A 22,588-nucleotide genomic window follows, 5' to 3' on the forward strand; every position below is an offset into this window, starting at 1 on the left:
TGTTCACCTTGCACTGAATAGGTACGGGATGTAACTCGAGGGCTTGTGGCCTCGCTTTCCCTGTGTGTGGACCTACTCAAAGATCGGTCAGTATAAGCTTTGAGCTCTTTCCGTAGGGGAAATGCTAGCTGGGTGACCAGTAGACGATCGTGGTGAATAACACACACACACACACACACACACACACACACACACACACACACACACACACACACACACACGGTAGCTCAGTGGTTAGAGCGCTGGCTTCACACGCCAGAGGACCGGGGTTCGATTCCCCGGCCAGGTGGAGATATTTGGGTGTCTCTCCTTTCATGTGTAGCCCCTGTTCACCTAGCAGTGAGTAGGTACGGGATGTTAATCGAGGAGTTATGACCTTGTTGTCCCGGTGTGTGGTGTGTGCCTGGTCTCAGGCCTATCCGAAGATCGGAAATAATGAGCTCTGAGCTCGTTCCGTAGGGTAACGTCTGGCTGTATCGTCAGAGACTGCAACAGATCAAACAGTGAAACACACACACACCATAGGCATCGCAGAGAGCAAACGTATGAACATCAGTACCAGCACTGGACATTTACTTCTGCCTTCTACGTAAATACAGCAAGGCCTGGTGATGTATTACAGGGGGAGCGGGGGCTAGGTGGTGTTCCTGTCTCGATAGTTGTAGTTAATTGCTTTGTGTTTGAAACGAAAAAAAATGAAAGGGGAAAAATAGTGCAGGTGGCGCTGGCAGCCATGTAAACAAAGGCGCAAAATCCAGGAGTGAGGTGAATGCCATAGACACCATTGGGTCTTAGAGAGTTTTGGGGTTTTGAAGACGAAAAAACCAATATGAGAAAGATACTCTGAGTAGAGAAAGAGATAAGGTGTATGAGAGAGGTGATTGCTGGAATACTTGAGATCCAAGATCATCTGTTTGCAGAAGAGCCGAAAGTGAGATGTGGTGAATTTGAGAATATTGTGAAAATGAACAGTGAGATGAGGATAGTCTTTGAAGAAATAAAAAAATGAAAACAGTAGCCTTAAGGAGAAGTGTAAGGACCACGAAGCAGCATTAAAGGGTTAAAGGAAAATGTGGAGGTTAATGTTAATCATCGGTCTTTCTCAGGAGCACATGACGTGATAACATGTTGTGGTAATATACTCACTTTACTTCACATTTATTTATTTTTTTTTTTTTTTTTAAACAGAAGGCTTTCATTGACTTGTAATGATATTTTGAAGAAATCACTAGTTTCAAAAGCAAGAATCCTGCGAGCAGTTTTCCTCAGTCCTCCTCTTCTTGTGGTTGTTTACATTATTAAGGCATTGTGGGATCCTGTGGGAGTTGTGTCTATAAATCACGTGTCATGGACGTCCAATGAGAGCCCACCATGCCGGTAGTTGCTTAAAGCCCTCAACACGATGATGCACATATTGCATCATAGCTGCTTTCTGCTAAAATTGATTTTTTTTTTTTTTTTTTTTTTCCCAGGATACTGAGATCTTTCAGAATATAGGTTGTAATGATACGATGGCATACTTGATTTTCATCATTATTGCAAAGGTGTATGGTTTGCTTTTACCAGGATAAGTACTGATGTGCCATGCTGGAAATAATTGTATTTTCTATTTTTATTGGTATGGTATCGATAGATTAGTTTACCATGAAAATCTGTTTTTTTCTTGTATGTCATCCTCAGAAAATGACCTTGAGAACGCAAACTATAACTTTTTTCTAAAATTTACGTGGGTTTATTTCTTAATGTACGTACCTACTATGAAAAACCACTTACCATCATTATTTTCATAGGAAGAGAGAGGGAGGTATCTCCCCATCCACACCAAGGATTCTTTTCTAAGAGAATACATATGGGTTCAATGGGAGGGCTGGAGGAATTGATTAGGGATTGGAGCTAGCAAGAGATGGCATGTGGGTCGCAGGCAGCAAGGGGAAGAGGGATGGGGTTGTCCATCAGCATGGGGGAGGACGAGCGTCGTTACAAGATTCAAACAGAAGAAGGAATGCAAGCCAGAGCAGCCATCACCCACTCAGTTCTCACCTGCACTGCCTATATCTGTCTCCTAATCCCTTATGCCCTGGGTGTAGGACTATCCCTGAGACCGTCGAACATTTCCTGCTCCACTGTTCATGCTTCCACTCCCACCGCACTGCACTACACTCCCGGCTCTCCACCATGGGCATCAGGACACTTGAGTTGCCTACCCTCCTGGTAGCCTCAGGCACCCACTCCTGCTGTCCTTTGCCTTACCTGTGCTTTCTTGAGGAAGACCAGCCAGCTACCACGCCTGTGATACCCACACAGGACTATCCCAGGGCTCATAAGGATCAATAGATCTTTGTGGCCCTAACACCAACAACAACAAAGCAAGCCACAGCAGTTGTTGCCTTTGTGGCAAAAGCAAGAGCACACACACGCACGCACACACACACACACACACACACACACACACACACACACACACACACACACACACACACACACACACACACATGTTGTGGTTAGAGCGCTGGCTTCACAAGCCAGAGGACCGGGGTTCGATTCCCTGGCCGGGTGGAGATATTTGGGTGTGTCTCCTTTCACGTGTAGCCCCTGTTCACCTAGCAGTGAGTAGGTACGGGATGTAAATCGAGAAGTTGTGACCTTGTTGTCCCGGTGTGTGGTGTGTGCCTGGTCTCAGGCCTATCCGAAGATCGGAAATAATGAGCTCTTGAGCTCGTTCCATAGGGTAACGTCTGGCTGTCTCGTCAGAGACTGCAGCCGATCAAACAGTGAAACACACAGCATAGTGTAGTGGTTAGCATGCTCGACTCACAATCAAGAGGCCCCGTTTCGAGTCACCTAGCAGTAAATAGGTATGGTATGTAACTCGAGGAGTTGTGGTCTCGCTTTCCCGGTGTGTGATGTGTTCTCAGTCCTACCCGAAGATCGGTCTATGAACTCTGAGCTCGCTCCGTAATGGGGAAGACTGGCTGGGTGACCAGCAGACGACCGAGGTGAATTACACACCGCGTAGTGTAGTGGTTAGCATGCTCGACTCACAATCGAGAGGGTCTGGGTTCGAGTCCTTTAGGCGGCGAGGGAAATGGGCAAGCCTCTTAATGTATAGCCCCTGTTCACCTAGCTATAAATAGGTACGGGATGTAACTCGAGGGATTGTGGCCTCGCTTTCCCATTGTGTGGAGTGTGTTGTGGTCTCAGTCCTACCTGAAGATCGGTCTATGAGCTCTGAGCTCGCTCCATAATGGGGAAGACTGGCTGGGTGACCAGTTTGAAAATGGCCAAATCACGTGCAAACTGATAAATTACACACACACACCTGTATATATATATATATATATATATATATATATATATATATATATATATATATATATATATATATATATATATATATATATATATATATATATATATATATATATATATATATATATATATACAGGTAACTCAATTTATACGTGTTTGATTTTATACGTGTTTGATTTACGCGCTTTTGTTATAACGCGACCGAAAAATTATTATAATTAATTTAATTTGCGCGATCAGTTTGCTTATACGTGATTTGGCCCAACCGCATTTTCAAACTGAGCGCCAGATGCAATTTCAAACTGCACGCCAGAGAGTTCCCCAGCTGGCAAATAGGTGGGAGCTCCGGGGCCAGATCCAAGAAGCAGGTTGTTGTGTATGTTGGTACAGACAACCTCCATAGCAACCTCCTGTTTACATACCAACCTTTGTAAAATAGCATCCACAAAGATTCATTGTTGTTGGCGGGTGGAGGTTGGTAGGCCGCCTAAAAGGGCTCATTGGCTGCCAGGAGCTGGATCCAAGAAACTTTAACAACGTCAGAGCAATCTCCTGCCGCAAAATGGCATCTATAAACGCTTGGAGGGAAGGTAACGAGGTTGCTATCAGGTTGCTCTCAAGTTGCGGGGATGTTACTGTCTTATATATGCATTTATGTTCACAAAACAACATTTCTATTAGCTTTTTACAAACCTTGTCCCCAAGAAAGGATTGTTTTGTAATGCATAAAGTGAAATCTTACATGGAATACCAAAAAATAAAGCAGAGATGAGATCGACCACAGACGAGGCGGAGACTCGCGGTGACTCAGCCGCTTCTTCTTGCTCTTGTGACCTTTTTAGCTTGCATGTTGCTTTCACCATTATGTAAAATTCGCTCCCTCCTCCTGACCTTCCCCTATATTCTAGACACTGTACGTTGTGTAAGTTTGAAAGGAAATGAATACGTGATATTATTTACTTTAGTTTTACTAGATAATTAATTTATTAGACACATAAAAAAATTTACTCCACATTTGTAAGCTCTGTCTGAACTCTAAGTCTGTAAGCACTAGGCAGTACTCTGCGAGTCTGTGACTGCGTGCCTATGTATTACTCTATAATCTATAGGTTGTGCAATGCACAAAACACATCCACATCCACACATCCTCTGTAGAATGCGGTTGCTGATGCGGATATATATTTCACCACAAATGCGGATGCGGAGGCGGACGCGGATGTTCAGTTTATCACAACTACAGATGTGGATACGGATGCAGATGTTCAGCGGATGCGGATGTCCGATACATATCTAATACACACACACACACACACACACACACACACACACACACACACACACACACACTAGAATTGGAAAGTTCACAAGAGAAGGTATGAGGCCAATAAGAATCAAACTTAAGTCACAAAAGGATGTAGATGAATTGGTGGAGAAGTCATGGAGGCTAGCCCAGCAGGAAACAACAAGGAAGATTTGGTTGAGAAGAGATCTCGGTGAAAAGGAAAGAGAAATGTTAAATGAGTTGAGAAAGGAGGCTCTGAAAAAAAATGAAGAGAGGACAGAAGAAGAGAAGAAAGAGTTTTTCTGGAGAATCTTGGATATGAGACTGAGGAAGTGGTTCATAACCCAGAAAAGTACAGCAAGAAAGGACTAAAGAAACTTACATATGAGCGAAATGTAATGTATTCCAACATAAATGGAGTGATATCGGGGATTTTAGAACTCAACGATTACTTGAGGGACAAGAACCCAGATATTGTGGGTCTTACTGAAACAAAACTGAGAGAGGGAGAAGACCTGATGAAGGTTGGAGAAGGGAAATATAACGTTTGGAAAAGAAATAGAGTAGGTAAGATGGGAGGAGGAGTGATGTTGCTGGTTAAAAAAGATATAAAGGTGGATCAAGTGAAAAAGGTATGGGAAAGGCAGAAGTGCTAAAGATCAGAGCAGAAACTAATGAAGGAAAAAAGAGGCACTACATAGTGGTGTACGTACCACCTAAGACAAATGCATGGTCAGTACAGGAATATGAAGAAATGATAAGTGATACAGGAACATGTCTGGAAGAAATGTTGGGTGGCTGTGAACGAACTATAATGATGGGAGATTTTAATTGTAAAGAGGTGTGTTGGGAGGACTGGTCAATGGAAGGATCAGAGACAACATGGGGAAATACACTATTGACACTGGCAATGGAAAATGTGTTAACTCAGTGGGTCAAAGAAGATACTAGGTTTGGAGGAGAGGGAGCATCGTCAAGACTGGACTTGGTCTTTAGTACAGAGCCAATGGTCATTGAGGAGATGAGGGTGGAGTGCCCTTTAGCAAAGAGTGATCATGCAGTTTTGGAGTTCAAGGTGATAGACGAAGAGAAATCTAGAAGAAATGAAGAATATAAAGTGGGAAGATGGAATTATGCCAAGACAGATTTTGGAAACCTAAAGAAATTCTTTCAAGAGACAAATTGGATGAAATTCAAGAGTGCTAAGGAGCAAATGAAAAGTGGAAGGAATTTATAAAAATATACAAAGAAGGTGAGAAAAATTTGTACCAATAAGACAACATAGAGAAGTTGGAAAGCAGGACTGGTTTAACGATAGATGTGAAAAGGCTAGAACAAGAAAAGAGGATGCATGGAAGAGGTGGAGAAGGAAAAGACGGATTAAGCAGTGGGAAAGTTACAAAAGAGCAAGAAATGAATATGTGTTGATTAGAAGAGAAGAAAGAAAGAAACAAGAAAAGGATATAATTGATAAATGTAAAGACCAACCAAGGCTTTTTACAGACATGTGAACAACAACATCAAAAATAGAAAAGTATTGAAAGTTTAGAAGTAAATGGAGTATGCAGTGAAGATCCCAGGAAATGGCAGAGGCTATGAATGGATGCTTTCGGAAGGTATTCACAAAGGAGACTGCTTTTGACAAACCACTGGTAATGGAACAGAAAGGGATTATGAAGGAGTTTCAAGTAACTGTGGAGGAGATCAAGAACATGATGGGGAGTTTAGAAGTGAGAAAAGCTGTGGGACCTGATGGGGTATCAGGATGGATTTTAAGAGAATGCAGGAGCAATTGGCAGAAAAAGTTTGTGAAGTAATTGATGCCTCATTAAGGGAAGGTGTAGTGCCCCAAGACTGGAAAAGAGCTAACATTGTCCCAATCTATAAATCAGGTAACAAGAGAGACCCATTGAACTATAGACCAGTGTCACTTACAAGTGTGGTAGCTAAGATGTGTGAGAGGGTGGTGAAGAATAGATGGACAGACTTCTTGGAGAAAAATGACATACTTTGTGAGTGTCAATTTGGTTTTAGGAAAGGGCGTTCATGCACGACAAACCTGATATGTTACTATTCGAGGGTGATAGATGTAATACAGGAAAGAGATGGTTGGGCTGATGGAATATATCTGGATTTAAAAAAGGCCTTTGATAAGGTACCACACCAGAGACTGATCTGGAAACTTGAAATGGTAGGAGGAGTGCATGGCAGTTTACTAAAATGGATGGAAGACTTTTGGTAGGAAGAGAAATGAGAACAATAATTAAGGACAGACCATCAGAATGGGGATTGGTGGAGAGTGGAGTTCCACAGGGATCAGTGTTGGCACCAGTAATGTTCGCAGTCTACATAAATGACATGGTGGATGGGGTGTCCAGTTATGTGAGCCTATTTGCAGGCGATGCAAAATTGTTAAGAAAAGTGAGATGTGACAAAGATTGCGAACTACTCCAGGAAGACTTGGACAGAATATGGAAATGGAGCTGTACATGGCAAATGGAGTTCAACACGACAAAATGCAAGAAAATAGAGTTTGGCAAGAGTGAAAGAAGAATCAGGAGTATGTACAAGATAGGAAATGAAGACATAAAACCAGTCATGAAGAAAAAGACCTTGGGGTGACAATTACCAATGACCTATCGCCAGAGAGACATATAAACAAAATAATTGGAGAAGTATTGAACTTATTGAGGAACATAAGAGTGGCGTTCGTATATCTAGATGAAGAAATGATGAAGAAAATAATTACTGCAATGATAAGACCGAGGCTTGAATATGCAACAATACAGTGGGCTCGAACTTAAAGAAACACATAAGGAAACTAGAGAAAGTACAGAGGGCTGCAACGAAAATGGTGCCTGACTTAAGAGATTTGACTTATGAAGACAGACTGAAAAGAATGCAACTTCCAACCCTGGAAAACAGAAGAAAGGGGAGACCTGATAGCAATATACAGAGTGATGATTGGCATGGAAAAATGGATAGGGAAGATCTGTGTATGTGGAATGGAAGAATGTCGAGAGGGCATGGGAAAAAACTAAAAATGGCCACTTATAGGAGAGATGTGAAAAAATATAGCTTCCCTCATAGAAGGGTGGAAGCATGGAATAGTTTAGACGTGGAAGTGGTCAACGCAAGGAATATTCATGATTTTAAGAAAAAGCTGGACATTAATAGATATGGAGACGGGACAACACGAGCATAGCTCTTTTCCCGTATGTTACAATTAGGTAAATACAATTAGGTAAATACACACACACACACACACACCCGGTAGCTCAGTGGTTATAGCGCTGGCTTCACAAGCCAGAGGACCGGGGTTCGATTCCCCGGCCGGGTGGAGATATTTGGGTGTGTCTCCTTTCACGTGTAGCCCCTGTTCACCTAGCAGTGAGTAGGTACGAGATGTAAATCGAGGAGTTGTGACCTTGTTGTCCCGGTGTGTGGTGTGTGCCTGGTCTCAGACCTATCCGAAGATCGGAAACAATGAGCTCTGAGCTCGTTCCGTAGGGTAACGTCTGGCTGTCTCGTCAGAGACTGCAGCGGATCAAACAGTGAATTACACACACACACACACACACACATTACACGGCCCGGTAGCTCAGTGGTTAGAGCGCTGGCTTCACAAGCCAGATGACAGGGGTTCGATTCCCCGGCCGGGTGGAGATATTTGGGTGTCTCTCTTTTCACGTGTAGCCCCTGTTCACCTAGCAGTGAGTAGGTACGGAATGTAAATCGAGGAGTTGTGACCTTGTTGTCCCGGTGTGTGGTGTGTGCCTGGTCTCAGACCTATCCCAAGATCGGAAATAATGAGCTCTGAGCTCGTTCCGTAGGGTAACGTCTGGCTGTCTCGTCAGTGACTGCAGCAGATCAAACAGTGAATTATACACACTGCCCAACAATTACCTATGTGATTTTTTGCAGGGCCCGAGCTCTGTGAGGTCTCTTGTCCAGTCTGCGTGTTTTGGGAGAATTTGTGGGGAGGGAGTGATGGCCCAGTAATGAAGTGGTGATCAGCTGATAGAAGTAAACAAACATGGAGCGGGTCATAGGAAGGAAGGGAACACCAGAATGAGGCTCTTTCCATGGATTTATGGATACACCAGGAGAACTAAGGAACATCAGGATAGAAGGAAGAGTGGAGGCCCTGGAGAGAAGACTTAGAAATATAATAAACATAGAGGAAAAGTTGGATTGTGTTCTAAAAGACAATGACGTATTCTGCAAAGAAGTGTACAACCTAACCAAAGAAAACTGCAGTTTGTTGAAGGAAAAGATGGATCTGGAAAGTAAGTACAGGCAATCCCCGCTTAATGAACGTTCACACAACAAAATTTCGCTACAACGTACAGTAAGCCCCTTCATTTGGCGAATTAATTAGTCTGGTTAAACTACCGCCAAATGCGAGTTTCGCCAAACACGAGTTCTTTATACCATATAAATTGCCTAAAAAAATTCCTTAATCAGTCTTTGCCAAAGTCCCTCTTTTGACCCCTAAAATACCATCTTTCGAGCTGAAGTAAAATCTTTTGCCTTCACATATTAGAACACATGCACAAAACAGACCAATAAACAAGCATTTGTGATGCTTTCCTCGTCTGTACTCTCGTTTTTCCACCCGTTTCCCTCTCCCACTTTCGTCCTTGCCGCCACCACCATTGTCCTTACCCCCAGGCTGGTAGAGACCATGTTGGCGGTAAATCGCCAGAATTCGTTCCCACGCTAGCAGAACAGAGGATAGCACAAACAAAATGGTTGAAGGGGACTCTCAAACTGCGTTCTGATAGGTTTAGAGAGAGATCTAACATCACAAGGGAGCAGCATGGTTCACCGTGCGGCCGCCAGGGGACCGCCAAGTTTGAATTCAAATCGCCAAGCGTGTACTCGGTGGTCCGTGACAACCCTACCGCCAAAAGTTAATTTCGCCAAGCTGAGATTCGCCAAGTGCGGGGCCTTATTGTATGTTTCTTTTTACTACCATCTGCTCGTATAACGAACACCAAACTCGCTTTAACAAAATTTTATCCAGTTAATTTTTTTCCAAGTTTGAAAGCTCCGCCATATAACGCAAGCTGACAGGCTTTTGAATATACCAGCACCTCTCGTGGACAAAACGCGCACCACTCACTCCCCTACCCTTCCCCACTCTTAGTTCAAAACAATGTTTAACAGAGTCCAGCAGCAGCTCGTCTTCCCTCACTCAACATGCCACCAAAACGCCCAGCAACCAGCCCTGCAATGTCGCCTAGCGTTGCTAAGAAGTAAAGGAAGTCTCTTACGAAGTGAAGCTGGATATTATTCACAGACACGAGAGAGGCGAGAAAACTAATAGCATTGCTTGCCACCATGGCTTGACTCCATCTACTGTCTACTATTTTCAAGTCAGCAGACTCTATTAAGAAGGCTGGTGAGACCCTATCTTCCTTGCAAGCTAAAAGAACCACCCGAACTCGTGACTCTGTAATGAATAAAATGGAAATGTGATGCATAAGTTTTGTATGTGTTACAATGATGCGCCTTTTGTTTACATTCCACAGGTTGCCAGCTAGTGTTTTTCCCGCTCCACTCTCCCTCCCTTCATTGATTTAAGATCAACAGTTACATACTTTGTAATTTTTACTTTCATTAAACCTTTTACTGTACTACTCTCACTTTGTTTACTCTCAATGGAAGTTCAAGCCAGGGGTCAAACTTGTTATAATTGGTTCACTTAATGAAAATTCATGCAACGAACATTTTTTTAGGAACGTAACCCATTCATTAAGAGGGGGTTGCCTGTATGCAATCTTAGGCAAGCAGTGTGAGGAGTTATGAAAGAGAATTACGGAGATGGAAAGTAAGTTCGGCAAGGGTGAAAAATGGGGGAAGCAAGCCTGCATTTCTCTGATTGATTTGAGGTTTGAGGAGGCGAAGAAGAATAATGAGGAGGTGCACACCAACCTCAGAGAAATAATTAAACAACAAGAGAAAGAAGAGAGTGAGCTGGCCCAACATGAGATTGTGAAAGTCATACAAGAGAAAGAGACCATGGTGAGGAATATTGTCGAAAGAAAGAGGAGTGTCATCGTGAGCGAATTAAGGGAGGATAATATCAGAAACTGGCAGAAAAGAATGAAGAAAGAAGAGGAGAGGATCAGGAATTTGCTAAACAAGATCTCAGAGGAGGATGATGTGTTTAGTGAAGTTGAAGACTATATGAGGCTGGGAAAATATGAGGAAGGCAAGAAGAGCTATAAAGATAACGTTGAAATCTCAAGTGACTGCAGAGGGACTACTTAGTAATGCGTGGAAATTAAAGAATGTCCAGGAGATGAAGATGATTTATGTAAAAAGAAACATGACAGAGGAGGAAAGGGCTAAGATGAGGGAATTGGTAACAGAGGTAAGAGAGAAGAATGAGGCAAGATCAGAGGATGATAAGTTTTCTTGGAAAGTGAAAAATGAAAGGGTGTGGAAGGGGTGGTTCATCAGGAGGGAATAGATACTTTGTTAAAGGAACAGCCAAAGGAAAGGAAAGACATAAGAATATCGTTTGCAAATATAGATGGCTTCTTATCGAAAGGGTTAGAGTGCATGGACCATCTGGAAAGAGACAAGCCAGACATTATGTGTATAGTGAAGATGAAGCTAAGGCTAAACATACAAGTGGACTGGTTTGGGGATGGAAATTATAGATTTTAGAGAAAAGATAAAAAGAAGAAGGATGGAGGTGGTATAATTGTGTTGACAAGAAAGGAGTTGACAGTGAAGAACGTGAGCCTTGGCAGGGATGATGAAGAAGTGTTGGGCCTTGTGGTGACTGATGTAAGACAAGATATCAATATTATAACTACACTCGACCCTCGAAACAACGGACAAATGCGTGCACGACCCTGTCCGTAGATTGCAAAAGTACGTAAAAAACTGTATAAAATGTACGTAAAATACTGTGTAATCATTAAGAAATCATTGAAGCAGTATTACAAAGTATTAAGTACAACAAATAACCTGAAATAGATGACATGAGCATGGTCAGTTTAATAAATATTAATAAACAATTCAGAAAATGAAGTTCTCTCACCTTAATACGCCACCTACCGGACAATAATTTGCCGGGAACGGACAATCGCGCGCATTTTAATATTCGTCCGTAGATTAAACCGGACTCCAGAATTTGTCCGTACTTTCCGAAATCCGTTGATGGGAGGTCCGTTGTTTCGACGGTCAAGTGTGTATGTACCACCAAAAACAAGTGCATGGCCAAATGAACAGTATGATGATATGGTGAGAAGCACAATAGAGAGAGAATGAAGATTGAAGTTGCAATAAAAGACAGAGTTGTTATAGTTGGCGATTTCAACTGCAAAGAAGTCATGTGGGAAGAGTTCAAAGTGAAGAATGGGGTGAGGAGTTGCTGGACTTTGCAATGGAAAATCTGTTGACGCAGTGGGTGAGGCACCCAACAAAAGGTCGGGAGGGAGATACCCCGTCGAGACTGGATTTGATATTCATATAAGGAGTACAGCTAGGACAAGGGATAGAACATGAGTGACCTTTGGGAAAGAGCGGCCATGAATTGTTGAAGTTTTGTTTGGATGTGGGCTTGAGTGTGGAAAATGGGGATGAATACAAGGAGGAGCGCTTAAACTATGCCAGAGCAAGATATAATGACTTGAGGTATTTTGGTAACGTGGACTGGTCTGCAATATACCAAGAAATAAGCATTCAATTAAAATACGACAAATTCATGGAAATATACAATAAAGCTGTGGATAAGTTTGTGCCAAAGTACACCAAGAAGACTAAGAAGAAACCAGTGGTTCAATAAAAATTGCAAGAAGGTAAAAAATGAAAGAAAAAGCATGGAGAAAGTGCAAGAGGATTAATGAGGAAGTGGAGAGAGAAGCATATAGAACTGCAAGAAATAGATATGTTGAAGTGAGGTGAAAAGCACAAAAAGAATATGAACAAAAAGGAGTAGAAAATTGTGAAAGGGATCCAAAAATGGTTTACAAATCTATCAACAGTAAACTCCAGAAGAAAGAAATAGTTGAAAAAGTGAAAGTTGGGGATGACATATATGAAGATGTCTCTGATATTGTTGCAAAGCTGAATGATTGCTTCTGCAAAGTATTCACAAATGAAACAGAATTCAATGGGAGCATACTACCTGAAGAGAAACAAATGCAAGATGTGATAGTCTTAAAGAGTGACATTGAGAAAGTTATGAATGGCATGGATGTCAACAAGTCAATGGGTCCGGATGGAGTGTCTGGTAGAATGTTAAAAGAATGTCAAGAGCAGTTGCTGGAACCAATCTTGGATATCGAAAACATTACAATGGGACAAGTGCCAGTGGAGTGGAAGAGGCCAGAGGTAGTACCAATATACAAGAGTGGATGTCGAATGGAGCCATTGAATTATAGACCTGTTTCACTGACTAGTATTATATGGAAGATATGTGAAGAAGTGATTAAAGCCAAGTGGTGTGAATTTTTTCTAGAAAGTGAAGGAATCTTAAGGGAGAACCAGCTTGGCTTCAGAAAAGGAAAATCATGTGTATCAAATTTATTATCTTTCTACTCAAGAGTGGTTGATATTTTACAGGAGCAAGACGGTTGGGTCGACTGTGTGTGCCTTGATTTAAAAAAGAAAAAAAAAACATTTGATAAGGTTCCACACAACAGACTAATGTGGAAGCTGAGAAGTATTGGGGGATAAGGGAACCCTGGCAGACTGGATGAGAAACTACCTGACAGGCAGGAAATGAGAACAGTGGTGAAGGGAGTGAAGTCGGAGTGGAGAAGGGTGACCAGTGGAGTCCCCAAGGTTCTGTGCTTGGTCCCATCATGTTTCTGATCTATATAAATGATATGCCAGCGGTGTGAAAAGTTACATGAGTATGTTCACAGATGAGGCAAAGATTATGAGGAGAATAAGAAGTGTGGAAGATTCTAACATGTTACAAAAGGATTTGAACAGGATATATATAATTGGAGTGTAAAATGGCAGATGGAGTTCAACACTAACAAAAGTCATGTAGTGAGAATGGGCAAATGCAAATATAGACTGTATAAGGAGTACCAGCTGGGGAGAGAGATAATAACTGAAGTCAGTGAAGAAAAGGAATTTGAAGTGATTATACAGATCAACTTATCACCTGAAAAGCACATTAAGAGAATATTTGGAAAAACTTACAACACACTCCAAAGTATTGGATTCTCATTCAACTACTTGGATGAAAATATGATAAAGAAATATTAAATATTAACCACCTTAATTAGACCTCAGTTAGAATATGTAGCAGTGATATGGTCACCACATATGAAGAAACATGTGAAGAAACTAGAAAGAGTGCAGCGGCTGGGAACGAGGATGATACCAGGTTTTAAGAAGGTGCCGTATGAGGAGAGATTAAGAAGACTGGATTTACCCACGTTAGAAGAAAGAGAGGGGAGATATGATAACAATGTATAAAATAGTAAATGGAATGGATATCCTAGATAGAGAAGACTTGATAAGGATGTCTTCCAACAATCAACTGAGAGGACACCCAAAGAAAATACAAAAGGACAGTTGTATGGGAGATGTCAAGAAGTATAGCTTCCCATATCGTGGCATTGACAAATGGAACAAATTGAGAAGAGAGGTGGTGTGTGCGGCGAGTGTCAGTCAGATGAAGGACAAACTTGATAAATGTGTGCAAAGAGACAGGACATAAAGAGCCAAGCTCAGGCCATGTAAATCACAAATAGTAAATACACACAAACTCAAATTAAGGGAAAGTACCAAAGGAATGGAAAAGAGCAAATATAGTTCCAATATACAAAAAGAGGAAAAAAAGACCGAGCCCCTAAATTATAGACCAGTGTCACACTAACTAGTGTTGTGGGAAAGATCTGTGAAATTGTTTTAAAAGAAAAATGGTTAGAATATGTGGAGGGAAATGAAATAATTAATAGCTCCCAATTTGGTTTCAGAAAAGGAAGGTCATGCATAACAAATTTAATAAGCTTTTATACAAGAGTAATAAATGAAGTACAAAGGAGAGAGATGGATGGGTTGACGCAGTGTATCTAGATATTAAGAAGGCTTTCGACAGACTACCATATAGAAGACTTGTATGGAAAATAGAGCACATGGGAGGAATAAAGGGAAATATCTTAAATTGAATGACTGACTACTTAACAGATAGGGAAATTAGGACAGTGATAAGAGACACCCCATCAAGATGGAGCACAGTAACCAGTGGCATACCATAGGGTTCAGTGCTGGCACCAGTTATGTTTCAGGTATATGTCAACGATATACAAGATGGTTTGACTAGCTACATAAATTTGTTTGCAGATGATGCAAAACTTTTGAGAGTAATAAGGAACATTGGTGACTATGGAATTGCAGAAAGATATTCACAAGATAAGGGAATGGAGCCATAAGTGGAAATTAGTATTTAATACCAGGAAATGCTATATAACGGAAATGGGTAAAAGTAAGTGAGAATATAAATGGAGAAGAGATTATAATGAAAGAGAGTGAAGAGAAAGACCTGAGAGTGATTATACAAGACACCCTGACTTAAGGAAGACACAAGAATGGATGATTTGCTTCAATGTACAAGACACTAATTATCATCAGGGTGGCATGGATAAGAGTATGATGAAAAAGATCATAAGACCTAGACTAGAATATGCAGCAGTGATACAGTCACCATATAGGCAGAAAGACATCAAGAAACTAGAAAGAATCCAAAGAACTACTACAAAGATGGTCCCAGAATTAAAGGATCTTCCCTATGAAGAAAGACTGAAGGAGATAGAACTACCAGCTTTGAAGGATAAGCAGGAAAGAGGAGACCTAATAATGATGTATAAGTTAGTAAACCTGATGGAAAAGATAGATAGACAAGACCTGGTAACACTGATGGAGGGAGATAGACGAACAAGAGAACATTCCAAGATCATTTAAAGTGTGTCTGAGGAACATTATGAAGTTTAGTTTTCTACATAGGATGGTGGATATCTGGAATGGATTAAGTGAAGAGATTGTAACAGCAGAAAGTGTTTACAAATTTAAGGAAAAGTTGGATAATTGTAGATATGGAAACAGGTCACTATGAGCCCCACTTGAACCCTGTAACATACAACTAGGTAAATACACACATAAAGTCAATGATTACTCTAATGCTACGGAAGCCTGCATGTTAAATATACAGTTAAGCTCCTCTGGTTACTATTGTTCCTCTCCAATCCTTTATCTTTTCTGTTGTATCTTGCTTTTCTGTATTGACTGTGTTCCCTCCTTCCAGTGCGACCCTTATCCTGGGTGTGTAGGACAGCATGCATGCCTCCAGGGGTGCGATGCCGAGTCGCCGGCCGATAGCATTGTGGAGGACTAGAGATTTCCACCGTATGGTGAACTTGTTTTGTTGGTGTGCTTGTGTGTTACAGCACTTTCATAAGATTTTTTTACATGGTCGTATCTGTGTTTTACAATGCACATAATGACAGCCGCACTGGTGCTGTTTTGGCTACGTGGCATGGGCAAGTGGCAGGCATGGATGCATACTCCTCACACATATCACCAAGGAAATGCTGGATTGAGCTTCTTACTTGACCAACTCTTGTTGGACCACACATGCTTTATCAACTAGAATGAGATTTTGTGTGATTCCTATGTTACTCTTGTCTGTGTAATGCTTGCTCAGATGTTTAATGTTCATGGCTGGCTAATGTTATGTTCTGGAAATAATTTATTTATGTTTTGTATATATACATATGGATTACCTTACAAGTTTTTGACGTACGTGTGTGTGTGTGTGTGTGTGTGTGTGTGTGTGTGTGTGTGTGTGTGTGTGTGTGTGTGTGTGTGTGTGTGTGTGTGTGTGGTATAAACACTTAACACATTAACACATATATATATATATATATATATATATATATATATATATATATATATATATATATATATATATATATATATACACACACACAGGTAACTCTTGATTTATGTGTGTTTAATTTGCGCGTTTTTGTTAATACACAACTGAAAAAATATTATAATTAATTAAATTTGCGCGATCATTTTGCTTATACGCAATTTAGCCCAACCACATTTTCAAACTTGAGTGCCAGACACGTAGGTGCCAGGTGGAGGACATGGGAGATGTTTGTTTAGTTTTATGCTTTTTTTTTTCTTTTTTTTTTTTTTTTACATCACTTTCGTTTACCATAAACTTGCCTAATCGCTGAACTTAACTTACTTGTTACACTATTAATGTTGCACTTTATTGTTGAACTTAATTGCTACAGTTTTTCTGATATTCAATTTCATGCTCTTAATTCAATGGACATCATTGGCTTTTTTCTTCTCAGCACTATCCTTTGCACTCGCTTGCTTAGGATATGTCGTCAGACAAAAGAAATTTTGCTTAATAGTAGCAGCGTACTCGGAGCTAGATCGTAACCTGAATTTTGGCTTTTAAGTCAAAGCAAAAAATTGATTGAGCAATGGGTTGATCTGGGATCATTCACGTTGGAGCACTCATAACTCAAGGTTCCACTGTATCTCATATTACTACTATTCTATATTCATCTGGTCGTAATGTAAGTGATGTTAGTTTTTCAGTTATTATGTATTGTAGGCTTGAAATAATATCATAAAGGTTTAAAATAAGCAATCATCTGTGGGTCTGGAATGAATTCATCCAATTTACATATCTTATAGGATAAAAGGTATTTGCCATTCATACAAATTTTAGATTACAATATCAAATGTGTGAGTCAGAGCATGCCAGATGGGTGAATGGAGCTCCCATGTATGGGAGCATCTTGATGCCTCTTTTCTCATATATTTAAATTTTCTTTCAGGGCGTGTAGAGTCTGCTGGTGAACAAAGACTACATCGTGTGGACAGCGTGATGGAGGTATTGCGGGCATGGTTTGGACGTGCAGGAGTAGGTGCCTGGCGTGCCCGACGTCAAGTGGTTTGGGGAACATGCATATTAGTAATGGTAGGCGTGATCTACCTACAGTATGCCCCATCCGGCCTTTTAGACCATCCATCTGCACCTCGCCATCGAGCCCTCAACACTTTATATTCACCACATGAACATGAGATGGGTCAGCAGCCTTCAGAGCGCACCCAAGTACAGCGTGTCAAATTTGTCACAGGTGGAGAAGGCTCCCAGAATGGACCAGAGAGTAATGGTGACACACATGTACATGATGATGTTGACAATAACAACATGAACAGCATCAATGAGGAAGCTGTGCCATCTGACCCTGCCAACCAACAGCACCACCTTGCTGTAGAGGGTTTGCAACGGCGAGTCGCTGAACATCGAGTTCAGGAAGAACAGGTGGCTGCTGCTGGTGGGAATGCTGGTGAAGCTGGTGCTGTGATGCTGCCCCAGCAAGACTTGGCACCAGCAGGTGTGTGGGGTGGAGGCCAGTATCGCTATAATCCTTATGGTGAACCTGTATATGGACGAACAGACAGACCCAACTACATCCCTCCCCATCGTGTTGTGCACTTTGACCTGAAGGGTGCACCACCTAAAATGTCAGCTTTTCTTCAGCTTATTCCATGGCTTGCACGCCAGGGTGCCACAGCTGTAATGCTGGAATATGAAGACATGTTCCCATGGCGTGGCCGGCTGGCCCAGGTGGCAACCAAAAACCACTATTCCAGGAAACAGATATCAGGTCTTGTGGCTGCTTGCCGCAGCCATGGATTGGAGGTCATTCCACTAGTACAGACCTTTGGCCATCTTGAGTTTGCTTTAAAGCATGAACGGTTTGCCCATTTGCGTGAGGTGCCAGAGATTCCTCAGGCATTGTGTCCATCACTCAATGAGTCCCTTTGGCTGGTACGGGCCTTGGTGGACCAAACCATGGCACTCCATCCTGGGGCTCGCTTCCTTCACATCGGCTGTGATGAAGTGTTCCAGCTTGGAGAGTGTGAGCGTTGCCGTTTAGTGATGCGTGAAACACTATTTCTACAGCATGTGAAAGCTGTGGCACGTTATGTCCGCCAGAAATATGCCGCTGTGCCACTCATATGGGATGACATGTTGCGTCATGTCTCAGAGTCTGCAATGCAAGAGGCTCAGTTAGGGCAGTTGGTAGAGCCTATGGTTTGGGTGTATGCCGAAGATGTGTATAGATTTGTGCAGCCTTCAGTGTGGAGCAAATTTGGGCAAGTGTTCTCCAGGGTGTGGGCAGCATCTGCTTTCAAAGGCGCCTTTGGGGAACAGTTGACAGTGCCTAATGTACGACGGCACTTGGATAACAATCTGAACTGGCTGGATGTGATGTCAGCTGAGACAGCCAAGTTCACAGGTGGATTTCGAGGTCTGGTGTTGACAGGCTGGCAACGGTATGATCACTTTGCAGTATTGTGTGAATTGTTGCCTGCAGCCATGCCCTCACTTTCTGTAAATCTGTTGGCTGTCTCGCATGGTTATTTTAATGCTAGTGTGCAAGGTCAGTTGTATCAGGCACTGAATTGCATGCAGACACCCAAATATCAAACATGGCTCAATCTGGATGCTGACCCTTTTCTGTGGGACAAATTTTCATGGTGCTTCTTCCCTGGAGCACCAGTGTTCAAAATGACAGCACGTTTGGATGCCACACGACGTGATGTAGATACCTATCTGGAACGTGTGACCCGCAGCCGAGCCTGGATCACTGATTACAACCGTCGGCACAACTATTCTTCTCCAATGCGAGTGGATGAGGACTTAGAGGAACTGCCAGCACGTTTGCACTCTGTCACATTGCTCCTTAAAACTGCTCGTGAGGCACTAGCAGAGTGGTTTGATGACTGGACAGTTGGTGAATGGCTTGAACAACATATCTGGCCACTACTCAATCGCCTCCAAACATTACAGCGTGAAGCTGAGAGCATGAAGGCTGTCAAGTACTGGCCAGCAAGACCTCTCCCACTCCTGTCTGAGCTAGCTGCTTTTGGAGTTTCAGAACCCAGTACTGTTGATGGTCAAGGACAGCAGGAAGGAGATGGTAGCAGTGGAAGAACATAAAAAGCATGAGTGCTGGATGCTGTGGTCCAGCATCACTGACCCACACTGCCCGGCCCAGCTGTGTTCTGCTGTGCTGAGCAATAGCGGGGGGGGACTGATTCTGGGGAGGCTATTTTATCCTTCATAATGGAGGACCTCAACTCCCCCCTTACCCAGTCTCACATTCACACCAGTATTTATTGGGAAGAGAGAGAGAGAGATTCTTCAAATAATGTAGCTTATCACCTTTCCGCATGTTTGTAAATAAATTAATGTTTTAATGTACACTCTATTTTACAACTGTCTTTCACAGGTATAGGAACACCATTATATTTGTTATACATACACATCCACACCTGGTAGTATAGATGTGTACAGGAGGAAGCAACTGTTAATGTGGGTATGCATGTCGCTATGTATTTTTTACATGTTAAAGTGTTATGAAATGCACAGGACAAACCAGTCAGTGAGATGATATTTTGTTTATAGTTGTGGTGTGTGTATGTGTTTGAGGCATCAGTGTACAGTTATGGTGATGCAAATTTTGCCCTGAAACAGCATTATATATATATATATATATATATATATATATATATATATATATATATATATATATATATATATATATATATATATATATATATATATATATATATATATATACACACACACACACACACACACACACACACACACACACACACACACACACACACACACACACACACACACACACAGTCAAACTCTCGATTAACGCGAGAATTACGTTCCTGGAAATGTGTTATTCAAATGTGATTTTCCCATAGGAAACAATGGTAATGGGAGGGGGTTACGTTCCTGGCCATTGGGAAAGTCTACCTATTTTGGGGATTTTGTTACTCAAATCTTTAAAAAGAAAAAAAAAGAAAAAAAAAATGAATACATCAATAGGTCATGGAAACAATAAAAACACATTCTCATTTGTGCATCTTTCTTCTCCGGTAAATTAGAAAATTATTATTTCAGTGTAATTTGTCGTATGATTTTTATAAGCCAGGAACATTATCCCTTATTCAAACATTTATTATTAGTGCATTTAATGAAATAAACCATGAGTATAATTGGGTGGTGGTTGGTAGCAGTGTTTACTATCTACTCAGCTAATTTAGCCACACAGTCCAGACCATGCTGTCTCACTGTTCTGCCACAGGCAACATGGAAAATTCTACAAAGAGAACCAGCCTTATTACTGCTGAAGAGCATAATATATTAACAGACTTAGTGAGCCAGGAAAAGGTGCTTCTAAATAAAAGCACAGATGGCCATAAAATGTAGCCTTAACATGGGAGAGAATCGCCACCTCCTTCAACTGTGAAAACTATGGGAAGTGGACAGTCCACCAGCTATCTACATAAATTGGTACTTATCAGGCAATAAAGACATATAACTGATCATAAGCTAAGTATGATTCTGATAGAAAACTTGGGAGATGGAGATGCGGTGATGCAAGCTATACACACACACACACACACACACACACACACACACACACACACAGGTATTTCTCAATTTATGGTGTTCAGATTACAGTAAAGACTCAATATTTGAACATCTTGGAAGTCAAACTTTTGATGCTCAAATGCAAAAGTTCGACTTGGTACTTGAAAATATATCTGATAATATCCACACGCAGTTATAAACAAAGGCTCCTGGGGTGGAATCCATGGAACTTGTCAGTAGCATGTCGGTAATAACAAAGCCTTAGCGAATGAACAGCTCTGATAGTAAACAGTGGTTGGCAAGTGGCTATGATTTATGGTTGAATGTTAATTCAATAACAGTAGTTACTAGAATAGCAGGAAGTTCATAAATATTGTTGTGATTGTGGCAGCTGGCTGCTGGACATTTGTCTTGCCCATTGGTGGGCTGGTGGCACGGGCAAATTTGCTCTGTCATCTTGATATTTATTTGCACTATTCCATGCAAGTTTTCATTATGTGCATAACAAAATCATGTTTCTTGTGTGGCAAAGCTTGGATGAGGCTAAAAAAAAAAAGTAATTTTGCGTACATCAGTATTTACATACCACACCTCAGAAGGTGTAGTTATTAGTGACGTACGTAATAAAGAAATAATGATTTCTTACCGACATTCCATGCATTCATGGATACCATTTTCAGTTAGGGGTACGCTTTCACATCAGTAATGTGTCATTAAAGAACATGAGAACATAAGTAGTTTTTTCATTTAGAAACCTACAATAGCACCAAAGAGGCTTATTAATGGTGAAAATAAGCCTTAAAAGGAAGGAAAAAGGAGATTATCGATAAATACGAGAAAGAGCAAGAATCACCGATCTCACAGCTGAGTATTGTATGGTAAAATCTACAGTACAGCAAAATTACCAAAAATATTTTTATTGAAATTTTTGTAAACTTTGTTTTGCTAAGGTTAAAACGAATTACCTGATTTATAGGAATTGGTAGTCAAACGTTTTGACTCCACTTTGTGATTTTGAAATAATAAAAAAAAAATGTATATTTATTTATTTATTTATTTATTTATTTTTTTTTTTTCAAATTACATGAATTTTTTTTTTCTTAATAACACGAAGTCAAGATGCTTTGCTCAAGATTCAAGGTTCCAGCATAGCCTTTGCAACATCACTGGATAGAATCATTGTTTCTTCCTTCATTCACTACAATGGTTCTTTCATATAATTTTCCTTTCATTGTCCATTGACAATTATGCATTGTTGTTTTTAGTAACTGGTATGGCAAATCTCTGGAATCATGAGAATCCACAATATATATATATATATATATATATATATATATATATATATATATATATATATATATATATATATATATATATATATATATATATATATATATATATATATATATATATATATATATATATATATATATATATATATATATATTGGAACCTCTAACAGTGTACAGTTTAGTTCAGTAATCATATTCACTTTATACAATTTTCACATTACGCAA

At 40.9% G+C, this 22,588-nt stretch overlaps 1 protein-coding gene and 1 long non-coding RNA gene across 8 annotated transcripts in view; both read left to right on the forward strand.

The window, feature by feature from the left end:
* Positions 1-21,805, forward strand: part of LOC123517910 (hexosaminidase D-like) — an 80,786-nt gene extending 58,981 nt beyond the window's left edge. For 4 of the 7 annotated variants that reach the window (XM_045278367.1, XM_045278368.1, XM_045278366.1 and 1 more), the window contains exons 4-5: positions 15,876-15,976; positions 17,437-21,805. In XM_045278367.1, the coding sequence (XP_045134302.1) occupies positions 15,907-15,976; positions 17,437-19,613 (2,247 nt within the window). In that variant the 5' untranslated portion in view covers positions 15,876-15,906 and the 3' untranslated portion in view covers positions 19,614-21,805. The remainder of the gene's footprint in view (positions 1-15,875; positions 15,977-17,436) is intronic. The other 3 variants (XM_045278371.1, XM_045278370.1, XM_045278372.1) reach the window with 1 other exon arrangement.
* On the forward strand, positions 1,790-21,805 carry LOC123517911. The gene is made up of 3 exons (XR_006678614.1): positions 1,790-1,804; positions 14,216-14,219; positions 19,801-21,805. It is a non-coding gene; the product is annotated as an uncharacterized LOC123517911 (long non-coding RNA).
* Positions 21,806-22,588: the final 783 nt, after the last annotated feature.

The sequence above is a fragment of the Portunus trituberculatus genome, chromosome 43 (assembly GCF_017591435.1).
Source record: "Portunus trituberculatus isolate SZX2019 chromosome 43, ASM1759143v1, whole genome shotgun sequence".
NCBI lineage: Eukaryota > Metazoa > Arthropoda > Malacostraca > Decapoda > Portunidae > Portunus > Portunus trituberculatus.